The sequence below is a fragment of the Lissotriton vulgaris genome, chromosome 3_1 (genome assembly GCF_964263255.1).
Source record: "Lissotriton vulgaris chromosome 3_1, aLisVul1.2, whole genome shotgun sequence".
NCBI classification, from domain to species: domain Eukaryota; kingdom Metazoa; phylum Chordata; class Amphibia; order Caudata; family Salamandridae; genus Lissotriton; species Lissotriton vulgaris.
The window spans coordinates 38,999,570-39,018,260 of record NC_141689.1 but is presented as its reverse complement, the minus strand read 5'-3'; the positions used below and the strand labels follow the sequence as shown (position 1 = coordinate 39,018,260).

General features: G+C 46.3%; 1 protein-coding gene across 6 annotated transcripts in view; it reads left to right on the top strand.

Moving 5' to 3' along the window:
• Nucleotides 1-18,691, top strand: part of LOC147725885 (long-chain-fatty-acid--CoA ligase ACSBG2-like) — a 405,988-nt gene that overhangs the window by 152,573 nt on the left and 234,724 nt on the right. For all 6 annotated transcript variants that reach the window (XM_086960029.1, XM_086960027.1, XM_086960030.1 and 3 more), the window contains 2 exons: nucleotides 117-197; nucleotides 13,181-13,330. In XM_086960029.1, the coding sequence (XP_086816155.1) occupies nucleotides 117-197; nucleotides 13,181-13,330 (231 nt within the window). The remainder of the gene's footprint in view (nucleotides 1-116; nucleotides 198-13,180; nucleotides 13,331-18,691) is intronic.

Below are 18,691 nucleotides of genomic sequence, written 5' to 3'. Positions count from 1 at the left end.
TAGTGCCTTCAATCTGACAAGTAGTAGAAGCTTAGGGCTTGATCTTTGTGTTATCTGAATTATAGTTCATGTGTGTTATAACTGATTTGTTTTGGTTTCCTTTGTGTTGAGTTTAGGTCCAGGACCAGCTGCCTCATCTGAAGGCCATCGTACAATACAATGATGAGCTAAAGGAGAAGAGACCCAACCTCTACACGGTGAGGAACTTCCACAGTCCTTGGCCATGTCTTCCTCTCTCCCACTGTCGCACACAGTTACAAATCAACATATGCCCTAATCATAAGGTTGGGAAAAGCCACATATTTTTTCTCAACAAAATTAATTGAAAATTACAGGAAATGGTGTTTTGGTAGCAACATGTGATTTTCCAGCAAGGCATGCCACTTTCTTTTTTACCTTAGTGACTCTTTTGTTAAAAAGTCTTTTGATATACCGACAGGAGACAGGTTCGAGTATAAAAAGTGAGACTCGAACTAGAATTCCACTGGTATCACTGCAGGGGTTAAGCAGTACTGTGTGCACCCAGGGTGGCCCATCGGGATGTAGATTGCCCTTCAAGCACACTTAAGCTCCCTTTCTGTGTGGCTATCTAAAAGGAATGCACAAAGTCCAGCTGTCGCCCACCATAGACATATATTGGAGACAGGCTGTAGGCACACAGGGCTAAGAAAAAAAAACACCATCTTTCTAAAAGTTGCAATTTTAACTTTACCATTAAAGAGGTTTTATCCTTTCAATACCATAAGTACTAAACAACATGGTAGCTCTACCTCCTTTCAATAGGTAATTACAACTTATAAGATTTAACAAGGAATTCCTAATGTTAACTTATGGGAGAGGTAGGCCTCACTGTAGTGAAAAACAAATTTGGTAGTTTTTCACTACCAGGACATGTAAAACTTAAGAATGCATGTCCTACCTTTTAATTACACAATACCCTGTGCTGTGGTCTACCTAGGGCCTACCTTAGAGGTGAATAATTTGTAAAAAAAATATAAAGGGGAGTTTAAAGCTTGGCAAGGGGTTTTAAATGCCAAGTCGGCATGGCATTGTAAACTGCACACAGAGGCTTTCCAGTGGCAGGAATTAGATATGTTTAAAGTGCTACTTAAGTGGGTGGCACAATCAGTGCTAAAGGCCCACTAGTAGCATTTAATTTACAGGCCCTGGGTACATGTTGTGCTCAGTACTAAGGACTTTAAACAGGCCAATTGTGAATAAGTCACTCGAACCATGTTTTGAGGATTGAGTACAAGCACTTTAGCACTGTTTAGCAGTGGTTAAGTGTTCGGAGCCCTACAGCCAATAAAAACGAATTCAGCAAATAGGGGAGGAGGAAGGCAAAAGGTTTGGGGATGACCCTACAGAAACTGCCATTTCCAACACTCCCACTCTACAAATCTACCTAACAAAATGTATGGGCATGGAGAACAAGGCAGAACAAAGGTCCACTATGTTAAACCATTGTGCACTTGTGGGGATGTAAGAAAGGACAGTGACACATTACAGACTACAGGGGTGCTAGGTATGGCCACATTATTGATGGCAGGCAAATCTAGAAAAAACTGTACACATTGGTCTTCTCCATTTTCTTAACATGGAGAATAAGGGTACACCATCTACTAACAATTGATACTAGAACCCCGGGATTAATCTGCCCAGTTATTACAGGAAAGATGTGTCCCTCTGATAACAAGGGTTTCGAGGCAGCTTCTTTTGTGGCGAATCTTGATCTTCAAGGGTGCCATCACCACAAAACCTCCCACATCATTGGAACCTGTAGACCAAAATGTGGAAGCCACCTGGAAAAGTAAATAAGTTAAGCTTGGAGCTAATTTAGAGTTAATTGCATCAGATTGACAGTTTATACTTTCACAGAGCAAGGGGAGCCCCTCATTCTCACAGTGCTGGTGTACATGGAGGTATACTCCATCGGTGTTTCCCAACACTATGCAGTTAATTCTGCACAAGATGTCCCACTCCACAGAATGGCTGGTGAGATAGAACTGAGTAGGAAAGCATTCTGATCAGTAATGGGCCCATGGGAGATAGAAAAGGGGTCGGAAATGAGAAGAGTAAGAGGCTGGTTAGAAATACTGACTGCGGGGGGCGTGGCTTGGATGGCGAGGAGGACAGGCGCCTACGTCCGGAGCCTCCACCAGCCCGAGCGAAACAATGGCGATTGTAGCGGCGAAACAGCCCAAGGCGAATAAATAAATAAAGGAGAAGGCGTCTGAAGCTGCGGGGCACACAAAGAGGCAGTCGATTATATAAGGGAAGCAACAAGAACCAAAGAAATGAAGTATTTGTGCCAGAGAGGGAAGGCGAGGAGGAGCACAAGATGGCGGCGTGCAGAATGGAGGTAGCAGCCCACTAGTAAACACAGCGAGCACGGAGCAGTGGGGTACGAGCAGGAGACCAGAGCCAACCAATATGTCCGGAGCAGCAGAGGAGAGCGGGTAAAACGAGGCCGCCCTAGCACCGCAGCGGGGAGGAAACCAGACAAGCGAAACCGAAAGTGCGGCCACCTGAGGCAGACAGAACGACGGCTGCAGGTGAACAGACTCATAACGGAACCAGCAAGGGACGAGACGAGCAGATACGTGGCAAGCGCCGAGCAGCGGCGAAGAGTATATGCCCTGAAACCAGCATACCGCCAGAGAAACCCACAACAAGTCAGCGACCCCCTGTGCTCAGACCCAACCTCGCTCGAAAAAAAAGCACTGAAGCGCACCGGGAGGGCGGCCATCTTGGGGAGGACCGAACAGGAGAGGCAAGCTGACACGCGGCAAACGCCGAGAGAGACACAAAGCGGAACCCCAAGACCCAAGACCCCACACAGCAACTAGGCAAGCCCGCAACAACACTGAGGAAGGTACATCGGCAGATCTTTGCTGAATCTCAATCACCCCTGCAAAACGAAATGAAAGCAGAACGCCGGTGGGGGCGGCCATAGCGACCAAATCGCCCAGGCGCACCCTCAACCAGACTCAGGTAGATCCAGGGAAGATCACCAATTTGGAACTTGCCGAACCTCACACACCCCTGCAAAACGAAACCGGGAAACCAAGGGAGCGGCCATCTTGGGGTGGGAAAACAACAAGAGCATCACTGTGAGCCACACAGTAAACCACATAACGGAGAGGCAAGAACGGCAGCGTGGGAGCGAGCTATACTGCGTGCCACAAAGTAAACCGCATATAGGTGAGGTAAGGAAAGCAGCAGGGGAGCCACCCAGCCGAACACAATAATGCACTCTGCGCACCGCTGGCCGTAACGCACAAAAGAGAGGCATAGGCACAACAGTGTGCAGAGAACAAGAACAGAGCGGACAGGGGAGAATCCAAGCACACGATCGCCAGGAAGAGGCGAGGGAGAGAAGGATATCAAACAGAGCAGCGACCCCAGGCAAAACACAAGCTGGAAGTCACGGTAACACCACGACAAGCTGAACGAACCTCAAGCCAACTAGGCAAAGCAAGGCAGACCCTCTGAGCTGGCGGGAGCGAAGACGAGAACCAGGACGGTCAGGTGGCCAAGCACATTCCGCGAGGAACCCATACCCGCTCAGAGGAAGACCACAACGAAAGGAGCGAAAGAGGACCCTACCAAACAACAAAAAGAAAGCAGACTCCACACGTATCTAGCCAGAAGGGGCTTTGATACAATGGCGGGACGCGAGGAAAAAAACGCCATCGACATTAAAAAAGTCAGGAAAGACTTCCCGGAATCGCCAAACAAACAAAAAAACGGCCAACATAACGAAATAACACTGGAGACACTCCTAAAGAAAATCACTGAGGGCAACGAAGTAGCCAAGGCCACAAAAAAACAATAGACAATATGCAGATGGAGCTGACAGCCATAAGGGCAGACCAAAGCAAAACAAATGGCTGAATCGACGTGGCAGAGAAAAGGATCAGGGACCTAGAGGACGTAACCAGTATAACACACAAGGACATGGGCCTAGTAATAAGAACAACAAACAACCTGCAAAAAATGCTAGCGGAACAGGACAACAGGAGTAGGAAGGGTAACATAAGGCTCCTAGGAATACCAGAGGGAGAAGAAGACTCACAAGGCTCATGCGCAGCCCTACTTGAGGACCTCCTACCCAAGCTGACAGGTCTGACGTTTGAAAGACCTTTCGAAGTAGACAAAGCGTACAGGATCCCAGCAACAAAACTGCCACACGGCAGAGGCCCAAGACCAATAATATGCAAGCCACTGCGCGCTAACCACACGGAAGCAATCTTCGCTTTCGCCAGAAAAGGACAAACTCTAAAAGTAAATGGGAGCAAGATCATCATCACACAGGACTTCTCCAAGCTCACAGTTGAAACCAGGAAAGGCTTCTTAGCCATGAGAGACAAATTGCGAAAAGACAATATCTCCTTCAGCTTCGCGGGGTCAGCGAGGATGAAGATAACGGACAGCCGGGGCACCCTAATCTGTTGCACGTTCACAATTCTGGATGTGGGGGGAGGGTGGGGAGGTGGAGGGGAGGGGAGGGAGCGGTCACAAATTTCAGTACAGAAGTATGCATTTCTTTTTCTCTATGTCTTTACTATATCTTTGTTACTATTCACAACCATCTACTTCCAAGGGGGAACATAATGACTAGCACACACAGGTCAGCACCTCTTAGCCAGTACAACATAGCGAGAACTAGCAGATTCAGCGATCGAAGGAGATACAAGCAAACCTAGCAAAACTCACAAAGGGAAGCGAAAACGACAAACCACCATGACTACACAAGTACAGACCAACATAAGCACAAACCTTAAGATAGTATCCCTCAACGTGAAGGGCCTCAATCACCCCATCAAGCATAGGAAAACCCTAGACTACCTAGCGAAACTGAAAGGAGATGTGTACGTACTTCAGGAAACTAGACTCTCGGAAGAGGACGCAAGTCACCTCAAAGCCAGATGGATAAGCGAGGTCTTCTGCTCACCAGCCAAACACAAGAAACGAGGGGTTATCACCATAGTAAGCAAGAAAGCCAACATGACTCTGAGCAACTCCCACACAGACGATGACGGCAGACTACTACTGACGAGCCTAAAGAGAGGGGAGGAAACCATACATGTAGCAAACGTATATGGGCCCAATGCAGATGATAAAGATTTTTGGCACAGAGCAGGAACCAAACTAGAGGAACTACCGCAAGGGGACCTCCTCCTTCTAGCGGGGGACATGAACCAGGTCCTAGACCAGTCCACCGACAGGCATCCATACATCCATACAGACCAAGCCACGACTCCCAAAACCAACACATACTCAAGGACATATGCACCAGGCTCCAACTTAGGGACCCATGGAGGCTACAGCACCCGGAAGCGAGAGAATATACTTTCTACTCACACCCACACAACTCATATAGCAGAATTGACTATATCCTAATGTCAGCCATACACACACGCCTGATCGATCAAACGGTCATTGCCCCAATTACCATTTCGGACCACGCACATATATCGCTATCTATGATTGGAAGACACAATGACACACCCAGCCGCAGATGGAGGCTCAATAGTGACATCCTACAACACCCAGACAACATAGTAGAAATCGAGAAGGCCATAAAGGAATACCTGGAATTCAATGATAATGCCGAGATAAACAAGGACACCATTTGGGATGCACTAAAGGCCACACTCCGAGGCAAAATTCTAAACATCAAGGCCAGAATGAACAAGAACAGAAACAAGAAAATAGCCGAACTAGAAGAACAAATCAGAGACCTAGAAAAAGCACATTGCGCTAACCTCACCAACAAGAACACACGGACAACACTAACGAAGAAAAAGTATGAGCTCAACAAGATCCTGAGCGAAAGAGCGGGCACATGGATCAACAAATTCAAAGCCATAAACCTCTGCTCTGCCAACAAAGCAGGGAAAGAACTGGCGTCATACCTAAACGCGAAACAGAGGCAACATTCAATAGCAGCGATAACGGACAAGGAAAACAAATCGCAAACAACCAACAAAGGTATCCTAGTAGTCTTCAAACAATTCTACCAGGAGCTATACAGCACCGACAGGAACCTAGCAGCCGACGGGGAGCAGAACTACTGAGCACAATTACACTACCAACCCTGACAGAGACCCAGAAAGTAGCACTTGAAGGAGACATCACAGACGCAGAGATAGACACAACAATAACAACGCTCAAAGCAAACAAGGCACCAGGGCCCGATGGGTACACAGCGGCGTTCTACAAGAAATTCCTCGAACATCTGAAACCCACCCTGACAGAAGTGTTCACCCACTGCATCTGCAAAGGTCGTATGACGGACTCCATGGCGGAAGCCAAAATCATCGTGATCCCAAAAGAAGGGAAGGACCCCCAGCACCTGCAGAACTACCGGCCAATATCGGTCATCAATGTAGACAGTAAAATCTACGCAAAAATCCTAGCAAACAGACTAACACGGTCCTACCCCACCTCATCCATAACTCACAAGTAGGATACCTCAAAAACAGACTGTCCCAAGACAACACAAGACTACTCTGCCACCTCATTAACCAAACAATGCACAGTGCAGAGCAGGCAGTTATGATAGCGGTGGATGCGGAGAAGGCCTTCGACAGGGTCTCCTGGCCATTCCTTAACCTATGCATGGAAAAATTTGGCCTAGGCACCAAGTACCGGGGCATGGTTATGGCACTGTATAACAGACCGAGAGCAAGGGTTGTAGTGAACATCAGAGCCATTAACTCTGGAAAGAGGTACATGGCAGGGCTGCCCTCTATCTCCAGGCCTCTTCCTACTAGCCCTAGAGCCGCTACTAACAATGATAAGGGTGAACCCAGATATAACGGGAGTCCAAATCAAGAGCAAGACAGTGAAACTGGCAGCGTATGCAGACGATGTGCTAATCACGATGAAGGATCCAACCAAATCCATTGCAGCACTGAAGAATTCCATAGAAGAATACGCAAGAGCATCAGGCTACAAACTAAACCGGGACAAGTCAGAGTGTAAACCCATGAACGTGCATACGACAAGAGCGGTACTAGGTAACTCAGGCTTGGCATGGCAAACAAAACCCCTTAAATACCTGGGCCTACTCTTCGGTAGAGACCTTAAAAAAACCCTGGAGCATAACGAAGAAGCTACCCTAAAGAAAATAAAGGAAAGACTGGACCTATGGTCCCCCAAATACATCAGCTGGTGGGGTAGAGTGGAGACAATTAAGATGATGGTAACACCAGCTATCAATTACACGCTCAGCATGCTGCCCCTAACAATGACAGAGGACTTCCACAAAAAGCTTGACAAACTGATAAACAGGTTCATATGGAAAGACCTAGAATCAGCCTAAAAAAACTGAGGCTCAACAAAGAACTCGGAGGACTGAATATGATGAACTTTAAAAACTTCCAGTCTGCCTGCCTAGCTAAACAAGGAATATTCTGGATTACCAACACGCAGGACTATACACCAGAGTGGCTAACACTCGAAAGGAACATCCTAGGGGGGGCTAAACCCAATAGCAATGCTCACAGCGAACAAACACCCCGCCAGACATGACCCCATCATCAAGCACACAAAAACAGCCCTGCTAAGAGTAGACAAGCAAAATTGGGACAACGGATCAGAGGAACCAACTGGGAATCAATCTGGTTTAATACAAGAGTCCAATACAAAGGGAAAGTGATGTGCAACGAGGCCTGGACCAAAAAGGGGATCACCACCCCAGCTTAACTGGAAAAAAAACACTCCCCAATCACGTTCCAGAATCTCAAACAGAGGCACAACCTACCAGACATAGAAATGTACACGTTCCTCAAAATAAGAACAGCCATCACCAAGGCAAACCTAAATAAAGGAACGCCCACCATCAACAGTACATGAGCAACTTCAACAAGGTTGGACACCAGACAGCGCAGATCTACAAACTCCTGGGCTCCAAAACATCTACACTGAATGCAAAAACAACACACTTCTGCGAGACACTGTACACAAGACACCTCAGTGAGGAAGAAAAGGGCAGGCTATGGAGCTCAGCCACAACAAATAAAGTCATGCCACAACTCGCACAGACAAAATACTGGCTCTTACACAGAGCCTTCTGGACTCCTGCCAAACTTGAAAAAGCAGGCATAAGAGACAGCGACACATGCTGGAACTGCCAAAGGGAGACGGGAAGCCTAGAGCACCTCATCTTCGAATGCCCCAAGGTCAGGACGTACTGGACAAGAGTGAGCAACCTGATTAACACTGTCATAGGGAGAAGCATACAACCAGGCTTCGTAGGGCTAGCCACCGCATTTATGGCACCAGACTTAGAAAGCAAGGAAGAGAGAGACCTAGTAGACATCCTACTTACAGCAGCAGTTAAAACCATATTAACGAATTGGAAAGACACAGCCAAAGCAACATTCAAGAGCTGGATAAACTGGGTCACCTTCCTAGGAGGAGCAGACAACATCACGGGGAACCTCTCGCCCAGCCACAATGCTAAGAACGAGATGTGGGCGGCCCTAGATGCACACCTGAGGTCACATAAACCCCCGTAAACCCGTAAACGCACAACCTACCAACGACACACCGCCAGCACGCAGCCATGGCTAAGAGAACACCCCCCCCTTCCGCTCGCTCCACCTTTCTCTCTTTCTTTCACCTTCTGCAGGGGAAATCAGCCGATTAACTATGCATACTCGGGGCAAACATGTAACCAGGGAAATACCAAGAACTCCCCGCTGTAAATATCCCCCCCTGCATTACTACTGTACTGTATTGGAAAATGTTCTAAATAAAAACTTTTTTAAATAAAAAAAAAAAGAAATACTGACTGCGTCTATGGATAAGTCCGAGAGATCCAATGAGGGACACTCAGAGGTTTTAAAGATGGAGCAGCTAGCACCAGTGTCAATAGGCCGAGCGGTGCTCTTACAATGTGCCATTGATCATGCAATCAACATAGGGACCTTTTTGATCTAGGAATGAGGGTATTCAGGGCGCAGTCGGAACCTCTCAGGCTGTCCTAAAACTCAGGATTGTTGCATAATTGTTGATAAAATCCAGGGGTGTAAACAAGACCTGACACATTTGAAACAGCATTAGGGTAGCCTTTTTTCCAATGCCCCAGTTGAATACCTGCAAAACAAAATCCGCCTGCACCCGGGGCTTCTCTTCTCCCCCTTACAATACCCCTGCCCTTTTCTGTCCCCCTCATACTCCTTTTGGCCCCCCCTTTGTCCTCACCATTGAGGAGCTCCACACACTCTCTCCCTTCCTTTCTGCTGTTTCAAAGTGATTCATTTGGATTCAATCTTGTATCTTTCCTGTGAAGCTCCACAGTGGTTTCTGATGGTCATTCGTTCTGCTAGTTTCTTAGTGTGCCATCCAGGACATATCATCATTGACTGATTTCTCACATTCTGTAGGAATCCCTGCACAACATGTGGGCGGGGTCTTCATTATCTGCATCACTGGAATGAGTGGAGGGGAGGTGTCCCCTAGTCTGTCGGTTTGCTCCCCTTCTGAAGCGTTCTCTACTAATTGTGGGGTTGCGCTCTCTATATGAAAGGCACCATGATTAGGAGAGGGCCTCTCATGCTCGATAGTGACTCCCGACCACTCTTCGGACGCTCGCGTGCAGTGTGCATGTGGCTCTACATTACTGGTGTTACATAGTGTGGGCAAGATCCCTTTTGGCTGGAGCTTGTTATGTGGACATTTTTTGATCTTGTGGAGTGAGGGAGAAACACGAATATACACTAACACCCAAAAGTGTCCTTGCCTTCAGCGGGTGATCAGTTGTGTCCGAGGGCCTCTTTCCCACACATATTCCCCCTTCAAGGGTCTTTTCAGCAGGCCCTGGAACTCATGCTTGTCTTGCATCTATCATTGCTTCACATGACATGACATGAGCTTACTCTAAACCATGGATTTTCACACAATCTTTGTCTCCAGACTCCTCCCATTGATACCTGCCCAGCCAGTCTTAATTCTAGTCTTCTCCTACCCAAACAACACGTGTTTTGGATATATGAACACATTAAAGACATTTCATAACAACATCTGCAACGCAAGCGAGCAAGCAAAATAAATTAAACGCAGTCAGACTTCATCTAAATTTGGTCCAAGATGGTTGCACTGTTCCCAGGGCCTGATCTGGGCCACGCTCCACCCCAGCCCCCTGCAGACATCTCCACCTTACCTCTGCGCCTGGGGTCCTCGTGTGGGGGGGCGTCCAATGCAAGATTTGCTGGCCGACTGGGGATGTTTCTCGGCACACAATGCACCAGGTTCTGAATAAAAAAACACAAACACTCAGGGGAGCGCTCATGTTTAATACAAACATAGCAAGCAAACACTCAAAATAAGCAAGGTCAATTGAACAGCGCTTCGCCCTCGACCAGTTGCAGCATCTGATGCTAAGATCCATTGATCTCATCGTTGGACCATTATTATTTTTTTTATCTCCGTGCGCGTGAATGGGAGCAGAGCAAGTGATGCATATGAAACCTCATGGAAGGCTCCCATGTGCAGCTGCCGGGCTCTTCGGGTGGGAAGGGTGCGAGAGGCCTGGACGGAACAGATCCATTGGTTGGAGCAAGAGATGGCCCTGCTGCTCTCTGAGATACTCACTTTCCTGTGCTCTGCTCACCCGAAGGGTTCACCTAAAATGTCAGGATTACAGCTGGGAATAACATAACACAAGGAGAACTTGTTTAAAATGTGTGTAGGTGTGAAATAAAGCTTGGGCTTTAGTGGACTTCAAGACGTACACAAATGAAATACCAACTGATTAATCAAATGTAAGGGCACACATGAATGCATGGGCGTTTGCATTGTCATAGTATATATGAAGCAGTTAGGCACATAAGCCCCTGACTTTCTTTCTCACCTGTCATTAGAGGACAGTATCGGCTGCTTATCCTTCCCAGAGAAGCTCTGCTGGTTCAACAGTCCAATCTTGAATCAACCAAGCAAACACACTCTGATCAGGAAATGCAAATTCAATGCACTCTATCTACTGCATAACCAGCATTACTTGTGCATAACAGACATGTCAGAAGTGTGCACAAAGTGAGCCAAAAGACACCTATGGCAGCTTTTACTCACACCACTCGGCGGCAATGTCTGTCAAGGGTGGGATTTAGTGTTTGGTTGTTCCTTTCTTTCTCAGAGGCTCTAAGTTAAAGGTAGCCTCTTCCAGAAGCCAGGCTGTCTGTCCCCAGTGCATCACAGGTTACAGGGTGAATGGTCTTTGGTATGCAACACCTGTTATCACCACAGGGAAAAGGCTCAAAGCTGGTTGAATGTAAGGATGACTTGGGCTGGAAAAGTGCTGGAGCAGAAGTAAGGACTCCAACAGCAGGATGAAGCTAGAGAAGCTGTGATGCACCAGTATGCTGACCAGAGGCTCATTATATACTGACCGGACAGGAAGGGACTGGCCCCAGAACAGGAATCACCCGACAGGAAGAGGCTTGTCCCAGAACAGGACCCACTTGAATTGAATGGGAAGGACATAGAACAGGGAAAGCTGGATATGCTGAAATGCTTTTCATCTTTGGTGGCCATCTTGGAATGAAGTTTGTGTTTGGTGACCTATAGGAATGACGTTTGTATTTGGTGGCCATCTTGAAATAAAGTTTGTGTTTGGTGGCCCTATGGGAATGAAGTTTGTGTTTGTGTTTGGTGGCCATCTTGGAACGAAGTTTATGTGTGGTTACCCTATAGGACTGAAGTTTGTTTTTGGAGGCCATCTTGGTATGAAGTTTGTTTTTGGTGGCCATCTTGGTATGAAGTTTGTTTTTGGTGCCCATATTGGAAGGTAGTTTGTGTTTGGTGGCCATTTTAAAATGGGCTCTCACTATAGGCCAGTTGAACTGAAACCTACAGCTTAAAACCGGGCCAGTCGCTGGGCCATTTCCATAACAATGCCTGGGGTGCTACCCTACTAATGCAGAATGAGGCGGCACAGTCACAATTCCTAATGAGCATTTACTCTGTACATATGGTCTCCGATCAGTGGCCCAAAGTCAGTGTTTCTTGCATGCATTCTCTTTGATTTCTCACAGTGTGTTTTCTTTTAATTCCAGTGAACATCTTCTGTTTTGCTCGCCCTTCTGACAGCTCAAATGTTCATTATTTGAACTCTTGTTTGTGACCCTAAAAATATCCCAGGGGTTATTTATGAGAGACTTGCACTGCTGAAGAATCACTTTTTTGATGATGCTGCAGCGCAAGCCTCTCAGTCATATCTATTAGGAGACGCCAAGCCACCCTGCATGGTTTTTCATGGCCTCATTGATATGGAGTAGGAAAAAGCAGCGCAGGTTGAAGCCTCGCCTTACTATCCCTCAAGGAGGCGTCCCATGTGCGTCGCAGTGGGTTTTCCCATGCAACACCCATGGAATTTGATGCTGCCCAAGATTTACAAAGTGTTGTAAACCTAGGGCAATGTCAAATCTGTACGCTTCTCAAGGTGAGGCGTAACAAGCAGAAATATGTTAATATCGCCTTGTTTTTTCCTCTTTCCAAGTGTGCTGCTTTCTACAGTACACATAAAAAGAGGAAAACGCCAGGTAGGATTGTTTTTGTGCACAAAAACAATCATGCCAACAACACAGACACACTTGCACCATGTTGCAAGGGGCCTGCGCTGGCGCTCAGCGGCAAATTGTGTGCCAGCGCTGGCTGAAAGGACAGGATTGCACTGTATCTTGTAAATACGGTGCATTCCTGCCATTTCGAATTGGCGTAGGGCAGCGCAGCAACAAGACCTGCGACGTTGCCCTAAGCCGATTCCTCATAAATGAGGCCCCCTGTTTATAGCTCTCCTACATCTGTTTTACTTTGCAGTCTTATGGGGACCGATTCACAAAAGTAATCTGGGACAAAATCCTAACTTTACGACTTTCGGTATTCACAAAGGGCCTTTAGGAGTAGTCAAGTTAGGATTTTGTCTCAGTTAAACTTAAGTTTTGGTCTTAAGTTTAACTTAGTTTAAGACCAAAACTTAAGTTTAACTGAGACAAAATCCTAACTTTACTACTCCTAAATTCCCTTTGTGAATACCGAAAGTCATAAAGTTAGGATAGTCGTAAAGTTAGGATTTTATCTCAGATTACTTTTGTGAATCGGCTCATTGACATTATTGGCATATCGCTTGCCCTTTTCTGATGTTTTGACTCTTATTTTCTGATTGCAGTGGGAGGAGTTCATGCAGCTGGGATCAGAAATTCCAGATTCTGAACTTGATGACATCATGAATTCCCAGCATGCAAATCAGTGCTGTACTCTGATCTACACCTCAGGGACAACTGGTACACCTAAGGGTGTGATGCTGAGTCATGACAATGTGAGTATCAATGCAACTTATCCCGGGCAAGTTAATGTAAATAATTGAACGTAAACAAAGGTGAACTAAATGCACTGGACAGTGTGTCCTCTCTCACATTAAGTACTATATCTTTTTCACCAAAATATCTGTTCAGATCCTTGAACTATCAACCATCAAAACAGACCAACATATTCAGTTAAGAAATAAGTTTACTAAATGGGAAAGACAGAACACTTTACATGTAGAGGCAGTTGTAATTATATTATATGTATGGTGTATCATGTGTTAATAAGAAAAAAACAGGCATGGTGTTCACATTTATAAAACATTTTCATGTGAGAGGATGGGGCATATCATCAACGATCTGCAATAAATATCACAGAGCGCGCTTACTGCAATTTTGTTTAAAGCCGGCTATCGCCGGATTTGATCGCCGAGACATTGCGTTATTTATAACGCTTATCTCCACAGCGATGAAAAATCTGGCGATAGACACGAAAGGCAGGTTTATCGCTGTGAATCCAGCAATAAAGCTGCATCGATAGGGGAATCCTTAGTGATAGGGAGATGTGGATTTAGCGGTACAGTCCACCACCCTTGTATAAGATAGTCCAGTCAGGATTTTCACAGACGTAAAATACCGGTGATAACCGTGGTTAACGAGGCTTTTAATATCACTCTAAGGGGTCCATTAGGATGACGGGCGGACTTTGTCTGCCCGCCATCCTGTCGTAGTAGGGGACCGCCCGCCCTAAGGGCGGGGGTCCCGTGTGCAGCATTAGGATGCGCCCGCCACAGTGGCGGGCGCATCCTGCATTCATTTCATTGTGGCGGGCAGTGCATTCAGCACCGCCCGCCACAATGCCAGGAAGGCATGTCATGCACTTCCATGCACAGCATGGCAGGCACCGCGCCTGGATGGAACTGCTGGGGGGTACCATAGGTACCCCCTATGTGCACCCCCCACCACCCCGAGTCCTTGGGGGCCCGTAACGGGCCCTCACAAGCAATCACCGCATGCCTTTCCGTGGCGGCATTGCCGCCACAGAAAAGCAGCTGCAGACAGGCATCCTAATATGGATGGCGGTGTCTGATAGACACCGCCACCATATGGCCCCATTACCGCCCAGGCCGCAAGGCGACCGGGGCGGAAAACAGGCGGGCGGTCTTTCGCACCGCCACGGTACCCTCCGCCATCCTAATATGGCGGAGGGGAATTGTTCTGATGATGTCGGGCGGATTTCCTCCGCCAGGCTGGCGGTAGCCACCGCCAGCCTGGCGGTGGAAATCCGCCCGCCATCATAATGGACCCCTATGTGTCCTGGGTGGGCTTGTAAATACTGGAACGGACAGATAGCAATATTTTTAATGTTGTTTTGCTAGGGAACGCCTACTTTGCATCTCATTAGAGATGCTATGCAAGGCATAAGGAAAAACCGGCACTAAGACAAGGAAACACGTGCTAGCGTGTCCTTGCTAATTCTGGGTTGCCATTATCCACGCTTTTCGGCCGAAAAAGGCTAAAGCGGCGATAATAGGCTTGATATTATGCCCCAACATATGCAGTAGAAAGGTCTAAAATGACAGGCTATTTGGTAAAAAAAACTCTTTACACAGTGCCACTAGAAACTTCTCTTATCAAGGATGGAATAGTTCTTGCCAACCCACGAACATGACAACCCCAATCCCTCAGGACCGTGGAAACAGTGCACTACTTTTCGCTCAGTCACTCATGCTCATTTAGTCTCAGAGGAATAAACAGTAGGGACGTTTTCAATAAGTATTCTAGTGTAAATTATGTGTGCTGAAACAATCATTAGACAGTAACAGATATAGATGATTAGAAGCACTAGGAAAGTAAAAGGATGGTAGAGTTCTACCATCTTGCTATAACCATGAATACAGGCAAGTATATAAAATGCATGACAATAAAATGCGTACTCCTACGATGCTACCCTAACTAGATGTACCTAAGTGTACCTAGCATGTATGTAGGTTTTAAGCCAATAATCCTCTAGGATAAAGTCAACCCCCATTACCTGAAGTGAGAAATTGTGGGACCCCATCCTGGTTTCGGTTAGACCACTATGAGCTGGAGTATCTGCATGCAGGGTATTTCAGCGTATCATGTCAGTGTGCCGGCATGGAAGCCATGATCTCCTCTCTCTATCTCAGCAAGATGGGATGTTTATATACCCAAAGGTATCCCAGGGGTTCTACCTTGCTGTGCCACTGCCAGGCTTAGGATGACATAGGGAATGAACCTTGTACCTAGGTGTTATACAGGAGATGGTTGCCCGGCTGAGTTGCCAAGAATCCACGGATCCTCATGCATAATATAGGAGGCTATTTGTTCAGGGAAAACCCAACTTTCTGTGTGCAGTACTGTAACTAGGTGAAGGGTCAGTACAAGCAGCCCGTAATGTATGTAATGTAGGGATGAATATAGGTGAAAGATTGGGATGCTACCCAAACCTAAATTGGGTTACCTATATGGAATATAACAGATCCTACAAAATTCCATTCTGTGAGCTGAAAGCGATATCTCCATAATCTTTCTGTGTATTCCTTGCCTAGCCTGTGGAAGTTTCCTCAGGAGAGCTTTGCCAGTAAGATTCTGTAGCAAGAACTAAGCAGCACTGTTGTATATTTCTTCAAGGAAATGTTCACCATGCAATGGAATTCCAATTGTTGTGTCAGAGATCCATGTTTATTTATTGTGGATTGCTCTTGTTGCTGAAATGAGGTGCATTCCCCTTAAGAATCTAGTAGAAAGACCAAATAAACTATTGGCTCTGGGAAGATTCAATAAAGCAAAACACCCACCTCTGGGACCCCATTGACTACATTGATATAACCAACCGCAGAAAAGGACTTCAAGATTTATGTTGGTTTGAAGACCTCTGCTGTGGAGGCTTCAGAGTGGATATCTCATATGGTTATCACCCAAAAAAATCAGATGGTCCCTTGAGATTCTATGTGGACTTTTGCAGCCTTAATGAGAAAATCATTACCGACTGATTTTCCCTCCCAACTAGATGATTTTGATGCTGTCTGATGGTCAGTATTTGTAGATACTGGACCAGACAATGACTTACCAACAGATAACAATTCAACTGGATTCCAAAGCATTGACTGCATTTAATATGACTGAGGGTGTGCAACTGAGCACCAATCTACCAAGCTGGCATTTGTATTAGTATCGATGACAAGAGTTTTCAAAAGACGTACATAAAATGCCCTATTAATAATGGGTTTTTTTCAGGATGATATTCTTACTCTATGGAAACTCTGTTGCAACACATAGCCAAATGCCACAGAGGGTTTTCAGTAAAAGTCTCAGCTCTGGGCTTACCCTTCTCAAGAAAAAATGTAGGTTATTAGTTTAAGAAAGGTGGAATACTTACGGTGCCTAATATCCGGAGCAAGAGATGGGTGTAGGCTAAATGTAATGTAATGCAGTCATCATGCTAGTTCTCTCTAGAATTGATTATGCATACTCACTATACATTGGCTTACCTAAATGCCACATTCACAGTATTCAAATTGTCCAGTACCAAGCAGCCCGGCTAATTTATTGACAGCCCAGGAGATGTCCAATCACCCCTCTGATGTACAGGGGGCAGGGTTTCCCAGCCATAATGATGCCATCAGTAGTCTATCTTGCTTTTGGTGATGACAATTACGGTTTTATCCAAATTAAGTTTGAGGTGGCTCTTATCCATCCAGTCGTGTATGAACAGCATTGTGGATTAGAATGTTTTTATTGATTCAGGAGAGTTGTCGCTCCTGGACAGCAGCTGCATATCGTCCTTGTAGTTGTATATAGCACAGTTATTGTTTTTCAGTGAATGGACTAAAGGATGTATATACAAATCGAAGAGGTGGGGAGAGTGGGGGAGGAGCCATGGTGGCATCCTCAGTCTAGAAGGAGTCTGGACGAGATAAACGAGGTTGACAGACTGGGAGCGTCCCTTCAGGAAGGAGGTAATCCAATAAAGCACCAGGCCCGCCATTCCGCAGCCTTGAAATGGTCCACCAGAAGGTGTGGTACACTGTTAGAAACATGATATCCAAGTAGGACTGGATTGTGTCCACGGAAGAAGACCTTGCTAACTGTGGTTAAACTCATTAAGGGTACATTAATGAGCAAGAGTGTGCTTCCTCTTGGTGCCCGGCCTTACATTAAGTTCATCGAGGAAATGTCATTGTGTGATGATAACGTGGTAATGAGAGACAACAGATTTGTACCTCTTTTTTGAGGTAAGAATCAAGATAATAGCTGCAGCTTATGAAGGACATTTGGGACAGGTCATGAAAAAGACTTAAGGAGGACTTTTGGTGGCCTACGATGAATGGCCAAGTAAAGAGATGGGTAATGGGGTGGGGAGTCTGTAGGCAGGTGGGAAAACAATTGAAGATTTATTTATTTATTTATTTATTTACGAATTTTGTAAAGCGCGCGGCTACCCCCAATGGGGGTGTCCCAGCGCTAGAACTGTCAGCAGGAGGTGAAGGAGCAATCTAGATAGATGAAAATAACCACGTTTTCAGGCGTCTGCGGAACAGAGCTTCGGATGGGGCAAATCTGAGGTCGATCGGTAAGCAGTTCCAATGTTTGGCAGCAAGAACAGCAAAGGCTCTGCCACCAGTTCTTGTGCGACGGAATCTTGGCACAAGCATGAGACGAAGGTTGTTAGAGCGAAGGTCTCTGACAGAGTGGGACAATCTCAATCTCTTTTTTAAATAATCTGGGCCGGTTCCGTTCAAAGCTCAAAAAGCAAGTGTAAGCGTTTTGAATTTAATACGGTTGGCTATAGGGAGCCAATGGAGTTCTTTGCGAAACGCTGATATAGGGTGTCTGTATGGGATATTGCCAATCAGTCTTGCTGCAGCATTTTGAACTACTTGCAAGCGTTCAATTTGATATAGAGGGGCCCCAGCATATAGACTGTTGGCATAATCCAGGTGGGAGGTAATTAAGGCCTGAGTTACTGTTCTGCGTGCCTCCATTGGCAAAAATGGAAAGATCTTTCTCATCATTTTTAATTTACCAAAGCAGGCCGCAGTAACCTTGTTGATTTGAGGGCTGCAGGAGAGTGTATCATCAAATATGAACCCCAAATTACGGGCAGAGTGAACCGGGGTGGGGGGGGTTGAGTACCGTTGGCCACCATAATGAAGGTGGAATGGTCATTTTTTGATTAAAGAACAAGACCTCCGTCTTGTCGGTGTTAAGTCGCAGGTGGTTCGAGGACATCCAAGAGCAGATTTCGCCAAGACAATGGCGGAAACTAGAGAGGCTGGAGTCAGAGTGATCTCTAAAAGAAAATATCAGCTGTGTATCATCAGCATAAGAGATCACTCTGACTCCGCATG